Here is a 17,386-nt window from a genome sequence, read left to right as displayed (position 1 = left end):
CCCAGGCTCCTGGGCGCCGGGCTGCAAGCCCACCCAGCTTCCGTCCCAGGACGCTGAGGGGTCTCCTGCGGTCAGTGCTGCCCCTAGGGGACCGGGCAGTGTCTGGGGATGTGGCGGGGGTGGGGGTTTGTCACAGCTCAAGGGGCTGGGGCCAGGGATGTCAACCAGCCCCCCGCAGTGCCCGGCACACCCCCAGAGGACGACCGTCGGTATTGCCGGCACCTGATGTGCCCTACGTAAACTTGTCCTAACAGTTTGCCCCCACGAAACCAGTCTGTTTGCTGGCTCTAGGGGGCTCCTGTAAGTCTGCAGTACAAACTTTGTGCGCCAACCTGGGTGACTTGAAAACCCCAAACTGAGCTGGCTTTCCCAGCACCCCTCCACCTCCTCTCCCTTTTGAAAAGCGATGATTTCAAAGGGACTCTCGTGGGTGAGACGCTCGGGCCACCAGGTGGCGCACCGGCACCGCGGCCTCCCGCGTGCCTCCATCCCAGGGCTGGCGCGCGGCCTCTGGACAGAAAGAACAAGGCTACATCCATTTCTGAAACTACCTGGGCGGGAGGCTAGAAACTGCCATGGCCCTGGGGGTCAGAGCCGTGCTTTCAGACCTGGTTCCCTTTCAGGTTTGTAAATCCTCACAGGCACGGGCTTTCTGCTGGGCGCCGTGCCACGACAAGGCCGCCGTCCTGGGGTGCCTGGTACAATATAGGGTTGGAGATACAGACCCTTCTGTGCCCAGGTCGGAGAATGGAACCACGGATTCTGCTCGGCTCGTGGCTGTCGGAAGCTCTTTGTAAGGTCAGGTAGATACGGGGGTCCACTCTTCTCTCCCTCCTTACTAGGCTGCTCTTTTCCTCATAGCGTAACACAAGCACATAAGTGCACACATCACGGGCAAACAGCCCGATGAATTTCCGTGCAGGGAGCATGCCCTTGTCATCGGCACCGGGGCCAAGAACAGAACCCAGCCATCTCCCCTGATATCCCCCAAGGGTAACGCTGCCTTAGTGTTTATTGCCATGGGTTAGTGTGGCCTGTTTTTGAATGTGTGTAAAATGGAATTTTTTTTTAAAGGCAAAATTATAAAGATCATAGAAGAAAATTTAGAATATGACATGAGGTGGGCAGATTTTCTTAGAGCATAACGTTATGATAGTTAATTTTTTAACGTTTACTTTTGAGGGGGTGGGTGGGGAAGGAGCAGAGAGGGAGACACAAAATCTGAAGCAGTTTCCAGGCTCTGAGCTGTCAGCACAGAGCCTGACATGGGAGTCAAACTCATGAATGGTGAGATCATGACCTGAGCAGAAGTGAGACACTTAATTGAGCCACGCAGGTGCCCCCATAATTTTATGTATCCACTTGGGCAGGCAATGATAACAACAGCCCAGCTTCCCAGTCCCTCAAATACAGCAAGTTCTTATCTATGTTTATACCAACTGTCCTCTGCTGCCCTACATTACACACACACACACACACACAGTGGACTTGGTTAATTCACACACAAAACTCTTTCTCTTCAGGGCTTTTTTTTTTTTTTTTATAAGAGAGCGCAAGTGGGGGAGGGGCAGAAAGAGAGGGAGACACAGAATCTGAAGCAGGTTCCAGGCTCTGAGCTGTCAGCACAGAACCCAACGCGGGGCTTGAACCCGTGAACTGTGAGATCACGACCTGAGCTGAAGTCGGATGGTTAACGGACTGAACCACCCAGGCCCCCCTCTTCAGGGCATTTAGTACAGCCGGTAGTTTTTCCTTTACGTATGTGCATTACCTAGTTACCTTCTACCTAACAAACTACCCCCCCCCCCCAACTTAGTGGCTTTGAAACAGCAACATTTGTTATCCCATAGTTTTTGTGGATTAGGAATCCAGGTCCCTCAGCTTCAGGGTCTCTCAAAGTCTATAATCAAGGTGCCCACTGAGCAGCAGTCATCGGAAGGCATGACTGAGACAGGACCCCCTTCCATGATCATTCATGATGTTGGCAGGATCCAATAATTTAACAGGCTCTTGCCCTGAAGGTCTGCTGACTGTTGGCTGGCGGTCATCCTCAGCCCCTTGCAGTGTGGGCCTCTCCGGCATCTCAGCTTGCTTCGTCAAGGCATACAAGCTGAAAAGGCAATGGAGTTGTGCTAGGAGGACAGAAGTCGGTGTTTTGTAACCCAGTCAGGGAAATGACATCCCATTCCTCTGCCATATTCTGTTTGTTAGAATCAAGTCACCAGGGGCAGCCCAGAGTCGAGGGAATCGCACAAAGGCATGGGTACTAGGATGTCGAGATCATGTGGAACCATCTTAGAAATCTGTCCATCGTGGTGTGCTATTAATTCATTTATATTTGTCTCTCTCACTAGACTGTGAACTGTGAGGACCTAGGGTTCGTTTTATACTCCATTAATGAAAATTGGGGGGGGGGGGCGCCTGGGTGGCTCAGGTGAGCATCTGACTCTTTGGCTCGGGTCATGATCTCACAGTTTGTGGGGTTTTGCCCCTCGTTTGAGCTGTCAATGCAGAGCCTGTTTGGGGTTTTCAGTCTCCTCTCTCTGCTCCTCCCCCGCTCACACTCTCTCTCTCTCTCAAAATAAACAAACATTTAAAAAAGAAATTTAAAATTTTTTAGTTGTGGTGAGATATACATAAAATTAAATGTACCATTTTGACCACTCTTAAGGGCACAGTTCAGCAGCATCAGGCAACACTCACACTGTCATGCAGCCACTCCCACCATCTGTCTCCAGAACTTTCCATCTCCCCAAACTGAGACTCTGTCCCCATGAAACACTGACTCCCCGCTCTTTGTCCCAGCACTGGATCCCACCACTGCTCTGGATGGGATTCCTCTAGGGACCCCCTGTGAGTGGAGTCACACAGGAAATACCTTCTGTGTCTGTCTTCTGTCACTGCACACAGTGTCCTCTGGGTCCATCCACACCGTGGCACTCTGTGCTTTATTCTTAGCAGCTCTCTCCATGCCTGGCTCATAGTACACTGACAACAAGACTTTAGTAAACAAATGAATACAGTCTTCTCTTTTATAACTCTTATTGCTTTAAAAAAAATTTTTTTTTAATTTTTTTTCAACGTTTATTTATTTTTGGGACAGAGAGAGACAGAGCATGAACGGGGGAGGGGCAGAGAGAGAGGGAGACACAGAATCGGAAACAGGCTCCAGGCTCTGAGCCATCAGCCCAGAGCCTGACGCGGGGCTCGAACTCACGGACCGCGAGATCGTGACCTGGCTGAAGTCGGACGCTTAACCGACTGCGCCACCCAGGCGCCCTAAAAATTTTTTTTAATTATTATTTTAGTATATGTGCTGCCGAAGTGAGCACATAACTCTGGTTGTTTTTATAGGGCAGTGAAACAAGCTTTTTAAAAAAGTATTATCTTCTCTCCGTCTAAAGACTATCAACAATTCTCAGTCTTCATCTTATTTGGCCTGTTAGCAGCATTGATACAATAACCAAATGATTGTGTTAAAAGATGCTGGATCTGTCACGTCTCTGACCAAAACTGCAACTGCTCCCTATTTCCCTCCAAGGCCTCTTGTGACCCATGTCCTCTTATCCTGTGCTTTGGCCACACTGGCATTCTTGGTGTGTGTCTTGCCAGGGCCTCCGTATTCTCGGTTCCTTATGTGTGCGACGGTCTGCCTCCATATACCCGCTGGACTAACTTCTCCATGTTTGCCTTTGCTCAAACATTAAGCATCTTACTTAAAATAGCAACCCATACCCAGCACTTTTGATAGTTCCTCATTGGCTCTTTTATCCCAGGGCACTTGTTACCTTCCGACATAATTCCATTACTTATTATGTTTACTGATTATTTTCTGTGTCTTCTCCTAGAATGTAAGCTCCAAAGTTGGCGGGGTGTGGGGAGGGTGGCGGATCTTGGTTTGTTCACAGATGTTCTTCTACAAGAGGCCCTGGAACACATAGAAGGCAGGGATGTGGACACAGATGAATCTGCGTCTTAAATTGAAGGGAAGGACACCAGCGTCGTGGACGCTCAGGGAGAGACAGTCTCCCGTAGCAAATGGTTTCCCATCAATGGTCAAACCTCCCTAGAGCGGGATTCAGCACCAGGCACCCCTGGACAGCTCTGGCAGCCAAGTCGTACCGGAACCATTCCTCTAGGGCTGGAGTTTCCCGCCGGAGGCACCTGCTGGCTGTACCTACCGCTCCGAAACAGGAAACTACTTTCCCATGCCGGTAGGAGAGGTGGCGGGGGTGGCGGGGGGGGGGGGGGGGGGTGGTCCACAGGATGAGTGGCAACCACAGCGGCTAATGAACACGATGCACTCGGCCCGTGGCGCTCGGGGTAGCCAATGAGCAGCGGCGTGGGCGGGGCGTGGGCAGCCGCGCGCGGAGCCGGGGCCGGACAGGAGCACGGCTTGTGGGGTCGAGACCGCGCGGCGGTTGAGCGGCGGGAGGCGCCGGCGGGCGGGCGAGGGCCCGGCGGAGGTGCGTGCGGACAGGGGCCGGGGACCGGGGGCCTGGGGCTGGGTGCCAGGGCGGGGCGTTTCGGGGTCTGGCCGGCTCAGCCGCCCGTTAGCGGAGGCCCGGCTGCGGCCCCGAGGCTGGTTCCCCCCCCCCCCCCCCCCGATCGGCGAGGTTTGTCTGTAGTAATTAGCTTTCGAGTCCCCCGGCAGAGCGCGAGTTGCTCCCTCCCCGGCGGAGCCCTCTCGGCCTCGGCCTCGCCCTCCCCTGGGCCCCCGCTGCAGCGCGGGCACACAACAGACGCTCGGTGTGTAGTGAGTAAATGAATGAATGCGCCTGTGCTGTCCTGGTCCCACCCCCATCAGCCCCCGGGTTGAGAGCGCACAGCCCCCCTCCCCACCCGCACTGCACAGACCGGGGCATCTGGACACCCGGCAGGGATTTACGCGATGCCCGCCGTCGACCTGACTGTGCACTGGGTGCTGCTGGGGGGCCCGCCTCCAGCAAGACAGGCTCTCTGCCCGCGCAGAGCTTGCAGCCCTGAGCAGGGGAGCTCATTCAGGGACTCTGAGTTCTGCAGTTTCCTGTAGCACAAATAATGCCAGAACTTCACGCCAGGGAAGGGGAGGGAGAGGCCCCTCCATCCGGTGGCATCTGAGCTGAGACCTGAAGACCTCAGTGAAGTGGGGTGTGGGCAGTGAGAGCTGGGAGGTTAGGAGGAAACCAAGGGACAGAGGAGCAGCCAAGGGCCCTTGTACTAACAGTGACGCTTTCGAGTCCAGGGCGAAATCTGCACCACTTGGGTTCGTGGAGTCCTGTAAAGAGGTCCACATGCTTCATTCAGCTCACCTGTTTGCTTGCCAGTGGTTACTGAGCATCTGTTCTGCACCAAGACTCGCGGTGGGTACAAGGCATACAGTTTAGGGCACAGGTCCGCCAGGGGAGGCCCTTCCAAGGCATCCTGGAGGCAGTGACCTAAAAGACAAGACATCATCGGGAGGTCAGGGGGAAGACGTGTTCCAGGACAAGAGAACAACCCATACAAAGGCCCTGAGGCAGGAACGGGCTAGGCATATTCAAGGCCCACAAGAGCCCATGTGGGGTGAGTGAAGCCGATGGTGCAGGGCCTTCTGTACAGGGTATGGTGCTTGGTTTCACGTACGGGCAGTGGGAGACCAGTGGAGCAGCACCACCCGATAGAACATTCTGCAGCAATGGAGATATTCTCTGTCTGCGCTGTCCAGTATGGTGGCGACGGCACTTGTGTGGCTATTGGACACTTGCAATATGACTGGTGTGACCGAGGAGCCGAATTTTGCCTTTCATTCAGTCCTCCTTAGCTTAAATAGACACACGTGGCCAGTGACTCCCATACTGGGCAGTGCAGCCGTGGATACTCCTGTGGAAGGCAGGGATGCGGGCCACGCCTGGAATGGAGCAAGGTCCTGGGGGTGATGGGCTTGGTCACTAGAGCTGGGCAGGTGATCCAACAGCTGACGCGGGTGCCCCTGGCGTTCACAGCGGATGTCCCGAGGCATGAGCCCCCAGCCCCGTGGCTGGGCCCAGTAGCACATCGTGGGACGGGAGTGTGCGCCCACACATGGTTTGGCCCTGCGGTGACCGGAGCAGCCTGGGCCACCACCATGATGAAGTTGTTGGTGGCCAAAGTCCTCTGCATGGTGGGCGTGTTCTTCTTCATGCTGCTTGGCTCCCTGCTCCCGGTGAAGATCATCGAGACGGATTTTGAGAAGGCCCATCGCTCAAAAAAGATCCTCTCGCTCTGCAACACCTTCGGAGGCGGGGTCTTTCTGGCCACGTGCTTCAACGCCCTCCTGCCCGCCGTGAGGGAAAAGGTAAGGGGTCCCCGGGGGTAGGCGCCGCCCTTGGCACCTCATGGCCAAGGGTCACTGACGTTTTTTCACGAAAGCCACCAAGCTGGGTGGAGCCTTGACACTGTCAGAGTGACAGGAAATGGATTTGCTGTGTGACCGCGCATTGCTTGCTTCTTTTCTCTGGGCCTCGTCTGGTAAACAGGGGGTTTGAACTAGACACAGGGTTCCCCGCTGGCGAGCTCACCCGTTGCTACCTGAGCAGACTGCCCACCATGGCTGCCACACACTTTGTCCTGAAGCTGGCAGTTTGGGCCTCTCTTCAACACCTGTATCGGTTAGCTGCTGCTGCCTAACGAGTCACAACAGACTTAGCATCTTAACCGGATACGTGTTTATTATCACAACTTTTGTGGGGCTGGAGTCTGGACACCACCTAGCTGGGTCCCCTGCTCCGGGCTCTCTCAGACAGCGTTCCGGGTAGCCGTGGGCTGTGTTCTCACCTCAGGGTTTGAGGAGACGGGTCGCTTTCTGAGTTCATGTGGTGGTGAGGCAAGTCCAGCCCTTCCCGGTTGTCAGACCCAGGGGCCTAGTTTCTCCCCGGCTGCTGGCGGCGGATGGCCCTCAGGCCCTGGCCACGTGGGCCTCCCCGACACGGCCGCATGTTTCATCAGCAGGCCACAGCCGGTGCCTGCATCTTGGGCGTCCAGAGCTGTGAGTTGACACGTTTCTGTGGCCTTCCGCTGCTAACCTCGTGCTCCTTTGTTCACAGTGTGGGCGACTCACACAGTCAGCGTCCAGGGGGGATAAAATCTCAGAGTCCTCAGGCCCAGACTGCTGTGATGGTGCATGTGGCCCTTCCACGGTCCTCCCAGAGCCACTCCATGCCGCACGCCTGCCTGCACCTGAGCCTTGGCGGGTCAGGTCCCTCCCCTGCGGCCCCTGGCCAGCCTCAGCTGGCACGGTCACCCTGCAGAGAGCAGTGCTGCACGCTGTGGCTTTTGCGTCTGCCTTGTCTTCCTCGATCTGATCTGACCCGTGTTCATCCCTGGGGTGGGGGGTTAGTGCTCCCCACGTGCTGGTGTCTCCCCAGGGGTAGCACACGCAGGCCTCTGTGAGATGTTTGGCAAATGAACGACGCGGCTTCTCTACAAAACACGGCCTCTGCTGCAACGGGGGTTCCCCTGTGGGGGACGACTCTGCCGCCAGGGGACACTGAGTGATGGCAGGTCACTGGGTCAGGGGGTCTCACCTGGGCGTCCTACCCCCAGGGTTACTGGATGATGTCTGGAGACATCTGAGGTCATCACGACTGGCGGAGCTCCTGGCATCAGGTGGGTGGGGCCAGGGATGCCGTTCAACACCCTCTCCCACCTCCCTCTGGTGCCCAGAACGGCCCCCGACAGAGAATGACCTGGCCCCGATGCCAGCACTACCCGTCGCAAGTCGTGACGACCAAAATGTCCTCAGACTTTGCAGGTGTGCCCTGGGGCAGGATAGCCCCCAGTGTGTGTGTGTGTGTGTTCCCGGGCTGTCACGAAGGCTGTGACACGAAAGAAAGGGGTGCCACGAGCATAGTTTGGAGCGCCTGGCTCAGGTGGAGCCCTCGGGAATTGCGTGTGCACGTGAGCATTGTGCAGCCGTGAGTGAAAGTGGAGGGGGAGCGGTCCAGACGGCCGACAGCTCACCCTGCAGCCCCCAGGCCGGACCAGCGTGGAGTGCACACACACCCTCGTGAGCAGGGGCCACCCGACCCAGCTGTGAGGAGTGGCAGCCTGTTGTAGGCCTGTCCAGTCACGTTTCAGTGACTTAAAATGAAACACGGTTCGACATGCCCGTCCTTGGCCGCACCAGCCACGCCTAAGGTCCACGTGGGCCACGCGCGGCTAGTGACTTCCGTATGGGTATCAGCACAGACAGAAAGCCTTTCTGTCACTGGAAAGCTCCACTGGACGGGGCTGGCTCGAGGCATCTGCTGGGGTGCAGGTGGATGTCTGAGGGGTCTCCCTCGTTCCCAGCTTGTCCACCCAGGAGGCCGGGGTGCCTTGTGCAAGCAAACCCCACGCAGGCCCCAGGGCTGCAAAGGCCAGTTGCCGTGACCGTGATGGAGGCCAGAAGGCTGAGATCACCGTGTCAGCAGGGCTGGGTCCTTCTGAGACCGTGAGGGAGGATCTGTCCTGTGCCCTTTCCCTGCTTCTGGAGGTTTGTTGGCAATCCTTGGCATTCCTTGACTTGTAGGTACATCACCCCAGTCTCTGCCTCTGTGGTCACATGCCCGTCTCCCTGTGTCTCTGTGTGTCCTTTCCTTTTGTGTCTCATAAGGACACTGTTGCTGGACTTAGAGCCCGCCCTGATTTAGGACGATCTCGTCTCGGGATCCTGATGCGTGAGTTTCCTGGGGCTGCTGTAGCCATGTACCACAGCTCAAACCGTGGGCGTTTACTCTTGGTCAGTGGGGAGGCTGGAAGTCCGAGACCAAGATGCCGGCAGGCCTGGGTCCCTCGCAGGCCTCTCTCCTTCCTGCCTCTTCATGTGGTGGTCCCGTGTCTTTCCTGTTCCCGTAAGGACTCCAGTCCTGTCGGCTCAGGGCCCGCCCTAACAGCCTCACTGTCACTGAATCGCCTCTCTCCGAGTAGGGTTAGTTTGGAGATTCTGCGGGCTGGGAACCTTTAACATACGAATCTCTCCGCCGGGAGCACCTGAATTACATCTGCAAAGACCCTTCTTCCAGAGAAGGTCACGTTCTGAGGTTCCACGTGCACGTATCTTTAGGGACCACGGTTCAGCCCGCGGCAGCACAATTAACGTTACTGGGCCGATTGAGCAGATGTCACGTAAAGCCTCACAACCCCCTTTGTAATAGGGTTATTTTTATGTTGTTGTTGCTGTTTTTTCCAAATCCACCAGAGGCTGAGTCCACCTTCCCCCGTTTTTAGCCTCTTGTGTGAACGGGGGGCCTCTGTGCTTTGCTAGCTGATCAGTGGGATCTGGGGACCCTGTTGTGTTGGTGGCGGGTGTCCAGGCCTCCCGCCTCTGAACCCCTCTCCCCCTTCTCCTCCCTCGCACATCCTCCGCTCCAGCTCCAGAAGGTTCTGAGTCTCGGGCACATCAGCACCGACTACCCGCTGGCCGAGACCATCGTGATGCTGGGCTTCTTCATGACCGTCTTCCTGGAGCAGCTCATCCTGACGTTCCGCAAGGAGAAGCCGTCCTTCATCGACCTGGAGACCTTCAACGCCGGCTCGGACGCTGGCAGCGACTCGGAGTACGAGAGCCCCTTCATGGGGGGCACGCGGGGCCGTGCGCTCTACGCGGAGCCCCACCCCCACGCACACGGGCTCAGCGTCCAGGAGCTGTCGCGCTCCAGCCCGCTGCGGCTCCTCAGCCTGGTGTTTGCCCTGTCGGCGCACTCCATCTTCGAGGGCCTGGCCCTAGGCCTGCAGGAGGACGGCGAGAAGGTGGTGAGCCTGTTCGTGGGGGTGGCCGTCCACGAGACGCTGGTGGCTGTGGCCCTGGGCATCAGCATGGCCAGGTGCTCCATGGCCCTGAGGGACGCGGCCAAGCTGGCCGTCACCGTGAGCGCCATGATTCCCCTGGGCATCGGCGTCGGCCTGGGCATCGAGCGGGCACAGGGTGTGCCCAGTAGCGTGGCCTCGGTGCTGCTGCAGGGCCTGGCGGGCGGCACGTTCCTCTTCGTCACCTTCTTTGAGATCCTGGCGAAGGAGCTGGAGGAGAACAGTGACCGTCTGCTCAAAGTCCTCTTCCTGGTGCTGGGTTACGCTGTCCTGGCCGGCATGGTCTTCCTCAAGTGGTGAACTGCCCACCGCCCGCCCGCCGGACACAGGCGGTCCCCCAGCCCCCCGTCCCCCAGGCGGGGGCGCTCAGGCCCCGGGCTTCCGCCTGTGCACGGAGGGGCTGCGCCCCAGATCCTATGCCCTGAGCCCGAGGCACCGCGACCACTTTTAAAAATACTGCTCTTGTAATTACTTACCAAAGCTGTGTGGCCATGTCGTCCTCTGGCATTGGGATCTGAGGACTCGCACAGGCGCTGGGGCCTGGGCACTCAGAGGGGGTCGGGCTGGGACCCTCCCCTCCCCCGCACACTCCCACCTGTGTACAGGACAGGGATATGGCCTATCTGAGCCACTGAGCCCAGTCGGAGGCTTGAGACTTGCGTCCTCTGCTCCCGGCTGGCTCTGTTCCTAACAGAGGAGCCCGCCAGCCTGGAGCGTCTGACCAGGGATCACAGGGCAGCTCTAACTCCTGCCACCTGACGCCGTGCCTCCTGGGAGACGGGCAGGGTCCTGGGCACCTCAGGACTCCCCTCCTCCCTGCCTTCCTGCGTGCCCCCTCCCACACACCCTTGGTGGGCCGGGTGAGCGTGTGGGTTCTTTAAGGGAACAGAGGCCCATGGACCCGAGAGATGCGCAGGTGGGGCCGGGGGCCAGCGTGGTTGGTTGGTTGTCAGTCCTGTCCCCGGAGTGAGACAGACTTCCGTGGGCTATGGGGGCAGGGCCACACGCCATTCACCTTGCCCGACGCACAGACACATGCAGCCAGCACCTGCCTCGGGTGAGCGTGGGGCTGGTGCCAACCCTGGACGTCGGCTCCGTGGCAACCTGTTGTCGCAGAAGCCCAGAGCCGTGCCTCTGGGAACGGAGTCAGGGGTGACAGCCTTTCCCAGCGGATTCCGCGTGTCTGGCTTGAAACTGCCAGAGGTGCTACAGGAGGGAGGGCGGGCCGGGTGTTGGTGGCCTCAGCCTCGCAAGCTCCGTCACGGGCACTCAGGCCTCCTCACTTGGCCACTCAGCTGCGGGCACGTGGGCCCCAGAGCGCACCTTCCCGGGACCCTGGATCTCCACCCTGCGCCCCTCACGGCCGGCCGGCGGCCCTTCCCCCCCCCCCCCAACCGCTCAGCAGATTAAGCCCTGGCAAGCACAGGCCCCTTCTGCCCCGGGACGTGAACTGCCTGCCCAAGGGAGGGTGGGTGGGCGCACCCGTGCCCCGGGGGCTGCCTGCTGCCACCACTCAGCCCCTCCCAGCACAAGGCCCGAGGGGACACCTGTGCCGTGGCCCTGGCCCCCTTGAGTTTTGTCACAAGAGGCGGGGGGAGTGGGGATGTGTGTCCGAGCCCCCCCACTTGTGCTCTGCCTGCCCCCACCTTGTCATGTGAACTGTCCCATTGCTAGAAACTTCTTTTCTTCTGGGGCCCCATCTCTGAACCCCACACGGCCCGCCCTGTCCCTGTGCTGGGACGATGACCGCCATGGGGGTGGGGGCCTCCACCCTCCTTTCCACGGTGGCCTAAACCCAGTGTTGGCAGCCTCTGCTGCCACACTTTACCCCACCCCGGAACTGGAAGTTTCCACCCATTTGGCCTTCTCCCCAGGGGTGGGGAGGCAGGTGTCTGTGGAGCCACCAGGTTCTGTAGCCCACCTTCACCTGGACCGAGGAAGTCTGCTCCAGGGTCTCAGCCTTGTATCCCCCATCACTGCCAAAAGCACACACACAGCAGGGTCTCCCCTCCTGCCAGCCATCAGCTCCATGGAGTGGCCCTGGGGACACCACAGCCTGACTGACCATGTCCCCCCGCCGAGCCCATTGAGGTCCCCAAGGCCATGTTGTTCCCTTCACCCTGAGCCAACTTCCTGACCAGCCAGCCCGGGAAGGGCACCGTCACGCCAGCCAGGAACCTTGGGGTGTGGGAAGACCCGGGTGCCCCTCTGTGGGCCCCAGGCCAGCCACCCTGGTCCCCAGCATCCTAACCCTCTCCATCTGCTGGGCCATGGCCACTCCTGGCTGACCTGCTCTCCCTGCGGTCCCACCAGCCCCAGCAAAGCTGCTTCAAGGACCCCGGAGCCCCGAGAAGTGTGAGGGGGCTATGTTGGAAGAGCGGACACAGACTGCCACAGGAGCCCCCCAAGGCCACTCCCGGCCACCCCTCCTGTCTTCTGTGGTCAGCGAAGCCAGGATCCGCCCTGGGACCTGCTTATGGAAGCTGCCACGGTCGGCCAGCCGTGAGGGGTGACAGTGTCTTAGCATTGGTCAGCTTTCCCCGCGTGGGGCGAGGAGCAGACTGTCCCCACGTCAAGGTCGGAAGAGTGGCTGTTTTGCCCTCTGACGGAGGCCCCGGAGGAGCAGCACTCACTCTTGAGCTTCCCTGGCCCCTGGTGGCCCTGTCCCCCCACCAGCTCTGACACAAGAGCACTGCCACTTGCTGACAGGAGCTTTGTCTTGAACAAGACTGGCTGGCTCACCACCTGGCCCAGGATCAGCCCCCCTACGAGACTGGACGTCAGCCGCAAAAGGCCATCGCTATGCAACTTTGTCATATTGAGGGAACGTCGGTGGAGATTCCCGCCTCCTGGGGGTCTTTCTCAGTAAGGGGGTGACCCCCTAGGGCGCACCAGGCAGTGTCTGGGGACATCTATGTTTGCCACATGGGGGTGTCCTGGCACCTGGTGGGTGGGGCCGGGGTGCCACTCAGCCCCCGCAGTGCCCTGGACACCCCCGCAGAGGATGCCCCCACTGGGCTGAATGTCCTTGGTGCAGACAGGGAGAGGTGCTGCTTTGAGTCACAGGAAGCGATGGTGAGTTGCGCGTAGAGGCCAGTTAGCCGTGAGATCCTGTGTGTGTGTGCGAAAGAGGGAGGCGCACACCTGCTGACAGACAACGTAGCACACTCGGCCGGGACTGGAGGCGCTGCCGTCACGGCGTGGATGTGAGTGCCCAGACCGCACACCCTGCTTTCTGTCTTAAATAACCGCAGCCTCAGCTCAGAACACCGGGCACCAACCTTGTCTGCGTGGACTTGGCAGGGTCGGGGCCGCCCCCAGCCACCTGATTGGCCCTGACCCGGCAGGTTCCTGCATGGGCAGGATTAGGGGGGGTGCCCTGGGCTGGGGGCGCCATTCAGAGCTCTGCCAGGAGGAGAGTTACCCCCAACCGGGCTCTGGTCGTCGGCCAAGCCCACTGGAGCGTTTGCCTCCACCAGGAAGTCCCTGGCCCCACCCTCAGCCCTCTGAGGTCTGCTGTGCGTAGGGGTTCACGGCACAGGCGACAGCTGGATGGAGTCACCCAGATTCCCCTCCCTCATCTGGAGACAGGAGGAAATTACGAGGCGGCACCCAGGCCTCGTGGATTGAATCAACCTTAATAGCAGCGTGTCAGGGCTTCTGTTGTCTGCTGTTTGCATGTCTGGTGGAGAAGTTATTAGTGTGGGGCGGGGAGGGGCAGCACCGGTTCCCGGCCGGTGTCTTTCCAGCCCCCAAGACAGGCAGTGGATGGGGTGGTGCCTCCACGGATGGTGTCAGACCTCCCCTGGCCACTAGCTCTGGACCCTCGGCCCTGTCAGGAAGAGGGAGGCATGCGTCCCACCTGGCCCAGCCTGCGCCTGCCCTGAACTGTGCACCAGCTTGTGGACGAAGCCAGTGACCAACCTTTCTGACCTTCCCAGAGCCTCCTGCAGGCGGAGAGGGGTCCACTATAGGACACGGGTGTCATTCCAGAGGACCCTGGAACTGTTCTCTGGGCGGTCAGGTGCTGAAGCCACACTAGGCCGAAGCAGGGAGAGGCCCTTCCGTGTCCTGTCACCCCAGAGGCCTCTGTAGCTCCCGGGGCAGGGACCGCTGACCTGGCTGGCTGCGGTGTCCCAACTGCGGGCTGTGATCGCGGGCTGCCCACCCTGGCTGGACAGATGGGCAGTTCAGAGCTCCCACTTCCGCAGCGCACGGGAGGCATGACCAAAGTAGACTGCTGCCACAGCTGGTGGGGCCTCTCCCTCAAGGGACCGGCTGGGCCTCCCTCTGACCCCTTGGGCTGATGGCCTAGAACACTGTCTCCATCTCGGCACCACAGACATTTGGGACGGTCTTGCCCAGTGTAGGGTGGGAGCAGCATTCTGGCTGCGGGGTGGGGCTGCCGGACTTGCATCTCTGCCAAGCCCCCCGGTTATGCTGGTCTGGGGACACGTTTGGAATCCATTGCCCTCCTCTGGGCTCTCTCCCCCAGAACTGCCGACACAGGACTGTCCTGGGCACTGTGCAGGGGCAGGGGGGGAGGGAGGGAGCAGCATCCCCAGCCCCCGCCCACGTGATGCCAGGAGTACCCCAATTGTGGCGACTACAGATGTTCCCAGACACGGCCCCGTGTCCCCTGGGGGCAGACTCACCCAAGGGTGAGGCCCACCACCCTGGGACGCATAGCAGCTCACCTAGTGAGGGGACAGATGACACCCACGTGCAGTGCAGTATCAGGTGACAATGACAGAAAAAGCAAAGCGAAGGGAGAGAGACAAGGAAAATGGAAACAATGTTAGCAACATGGTCTGGGAGGAAATCTCTACGAGCCACTGGAGTCCCAAGAAGATGGGGGAAGAACTTTTCCAGTGGTGGGGGGGGGGGGAGGTGGGCAGGCTGTGCAAAGGCCATGAGGTCTCTGGCAGTCGTGGCCCTTTTTTCTGACCGACCACAGCCACCCTGGCATCACAGGGCTTTATCCTGCCAGTGCAAAGACTTCAGTGACCCCGTACTTGGGGAGGAACCCCGGGCTGCCTCCACTGGCCCGCCAGGTGGCTTCGGCGAGGAACCATCCTCTTTCAGCCGGGGCTGGGGTCCAGCTGCTGCAGAGACTGACTGGCAGGAATTCGGGCTCGGGAGGGCCAGCCCATTCATTTTTCAAGGCAAACTGAGTTTTGACAAATGATTTTCTTCCTTTCAAATGTTGACACCAAACTTAAAAAAAACAAACAAAAAAGCCTTTGTGGGGCAAACTGCATCTGTTAGGGGCTGCGTGACACTCAGCCTCTGCTTTGCCCACCTAATTGCATTAATCCTGGGAGCACAGAGCCAGAGAATGCATCTCAGCCACCTTCCTCCCCCCACGGTACCACTGGGAGTGGGGTGGGGGGGGGAGGAGGGGATGAACATTGGGACAGGGACAATTCCCACGGGCTGCCAGGCCAGGCCAGGCGCTGGGACTTTGCAGGTGAACGCTTGTCCATTGCAGCGGAGAGGGCTTCTGCAGGACAGGGATGGCCAGCCAGGGACAGCAAGAAGTCTGGGTGGCGGCTTCAGAGCTGGAGGGACTCGAGTTCCAGCCCCAGCCGGCCTCTTGCCAGCACATACCCATGCTCACGAAGGCCAGGGCCCCCCGGCCGGCCATAGGCAAGGGTCACGGCTATCCTAGTTTGGGGTGCTCTGATGGCGATTTGGGCCCCCGTGCCCTGGGGAGAGCAGGGAGGGGACTCGGGCCTGTCCTCCCCCAGCTCACAAGGCCAAGAGCCTGGCCTGGGAGCTATAAATAGCCACAGAGTGGAGTTGCTGGCTGCGCCCACGCTCCTACGCATGAGTCAGCCTGCCCTGGCCTGGGCAGGCACCCGGAGGAGCCGGAGAGCTGGCCAGAGGCTGGAGGCCCAAGCCAAGTGTGGGCCGGTCGCTCAGGAGACCACGGCAGGCAGGCCATTGGAGTGGAAGGGAGCGGGGCTGTCGCCGCGGGGTGCCCATGTGCCTGGCAGCCCCACGTAGGCGGACGTCATCCGGATCACTCCCTGCGGCCCTGAGAGACAACAGTGATCTTCATTCGCAGATGAGGAAACTGAGGCTCAGAGGGGCACTTGGCTGGGACATGGCATCCCAGACCAAAAGTTCTTACCTATCTGCCGATCAGGCTGTCTTCATCTCTGGTTGAGGGCACCCCAAGATGAGGGGCTGGGGCCAGATCACGCTCTGAGGTGCCCCAACAGGACAGGAGGGAAGTGTCCCCGGGGAACAGCTCCAAGCAGCCCCCAGGGACCAGGAGGAGCGCTCAGGCCAGGCCTCAGAGGAACTTGAACGCCAGGCTGAGAAGCTGGCGAAGGGAGCCACAGGCAGCATTAGAGTATTAGAGGCCCGTGTTGGAAGCTGGGCATTCAATGCCCGGGAGGAAGGAGGGTTGGAGGGGTGATCCTGGGAGACCAGGAAGGAGGCAGGTGAGAGAGGCCTGCAGATGAGGGTCTGGAGGGTCTGGATCGGGGAGAAATGGGGGCCTCTGAGCCCCAGAAGCAGGACGAACCTCAGCCCAGCCTCTGTGGGAGCCAGGTGGCTCCGAGGGACAGTGAAACAGTGGCCACGTTTCCAAGGGGAGCAGGAAGCATCCACCTCAGTCGGAGCCATGGAGACGATGAGTCAATGAGGATCCAGAAGCCAAAAGCCCGAGGGGCCTGTAGGCTCCAGCCGACCATCTGCTCACACACCTCATGATGGGGAGCTCACCACCTATCAAACACCATTTACCCTCCCACTGTTCTGGCCCCAGAGAGTCCCTTCTCGTGGGACCTTGGTGTCGACCTTCCCACCAAGGGGCACCTTCCTCCAACGGGCTTTTTGGAGCCTGGGGCTGTCATGCCCCCACCTGACAGTCCAGTCTCCGAGATGAGCCTCTGGCCTCCATCCTGTTTTTCAGGAGCTATCTTGTTGCCTTAAACCGGACACACGGACACCAAACGCGCAGGCACTTCAGAAAGGCAAACATTTATTCCCAGCGACAACTCCTACCAGAGGAAGATAGACGTTTCCGACAACAAAGCCACCAACCCGGCTCCGAAGCCCCCTTTGTTCACCCCTCCATTCAAATGGGCCCCCGGTCTTACAGCTGCCATCCCCCCCTGGGTGGGCTGCACTTAGGGGCACCGACCCAGACCTAGCCGGTCTTCACTTCCTCTCTCGCTCCCCTCTGCGGCCCCTGCCGGGGCGAAGCCCCTCAGGTGGGGTTGGGGTCTCCAGGTACATTCCCACTGCCCCCCAGCCGCTGCCTCAGACATCTCCTCGTCGGAGATGCCGTCTTCATCCCAGCAACAGCCCCACTCTAGTGTGGGGCCCCACCAGCCCGCCCCCGCCCCCGCCGGCCCCTTCTGCTCCCCCAGCCCCTCACGTGCACTTCTGCCAACGGCCCCCTCCCTTTGCTCCCCGGGTGACCTCGACTCTGCCCGGCTCTTGCCCAGCTCCTGGCTCCGGGGTGACCCTGGGGCGCAGGGGCCCCCCGGAGGCAGACCCCACCCCACGGCGCCCCCGCGGCCCGGCGGCTCCCCGGTGCGCCGGCAGGGGCGCGTGTGCGCGGGGCGGGGGTCGGCGCGGCGGT

General features: G+C 59.8%; 1 protein-coding gene and 1 long non-coding RNA gene across 5 annotated transcripts; one reads left to right on the top strand and one right to left on the bottom strand.

The window, feature by feature from the left end:
* Positions 1-1,644: 1,644 nt before the first annotated feature.
* On the bottom strand, positions 1,645-3,917 carry LOC123605067. Its single transcript, XR_006715567.1, has 3 exons — positions 3,789-3,917; positions 2,879-2,988; positions 1,645-2,110 (listed from the first exon to the last, which is right to left on the bottom strand). It is a non-coding gene; the product is annotated as an uncharacterized LOC123605067 (long non-coding RNA).
* Positions 3,918-4,122: 205 nt separating this feature from the next.
* SLC39A3 (solute carrier family 39 member 3) lies at positions 4,123-13,432 on the top strand. 4 transcript variants are annotated; one of them, XM_045491373.1, is made up of 4 exons: positions 4,255-4,466; positions 5,964-6,295; positions 8,594-8,657; positions 9,352-10,034. In XM_045491373.1, the coding sequence occupies exons 1-4, from the start codon at positions 4,331-4,333 to the stop codon at positions 9,915-9,917; spliced, it is 1,098 nt and encodes a 365-aa protein (XP_045347329.1). In that variant the 5' UTR covers positions 4,255-4,330; the 3' UTR covers positions 9,918-10,034. The 4 variants fall into 4 exon arrangements, with proteins under 4 accessions (XP_045347331.1, XP_045347329.1, XP_045347328.1 ...); XM_045491374.1 differs by lacking the exon at positions 8,594-8,657 and adding an exon at positions 5,225-5,342 and having other exon boundaries at positions 4,357-4,466; positions 9,352-13,432; XM_045491375.1 differs by lacking the exons at positions 4,255-4,466; positions 8,594-8,657 and adding an exon at positions 4,123-4,214 and having other exon boundaries at positions 9,352-13,432.
* Positions 13,433-17,386: the final 3,954 nt, after the last annotated feature.

This window comes from Leopardus geoffroyi, chromosome A2 (assembly GCF_018350155.1).
Source record: "Leopardus geoffroyi isolate Oge1 chromosome A2, O.geoffroyi_Oge1_pat1.0, whole genome shotgun sequence".
Classification (NCBI taxonomy): domain Eukaryota; kingdom Metazoa; phylum Chordata; class Mammalia; order Carnivora; family Felidae; genus Leopardus; species Leopardus geoffroyi.
This window is presented reverse-complemented; position numbering and strand designations above follow the sequence as displayed.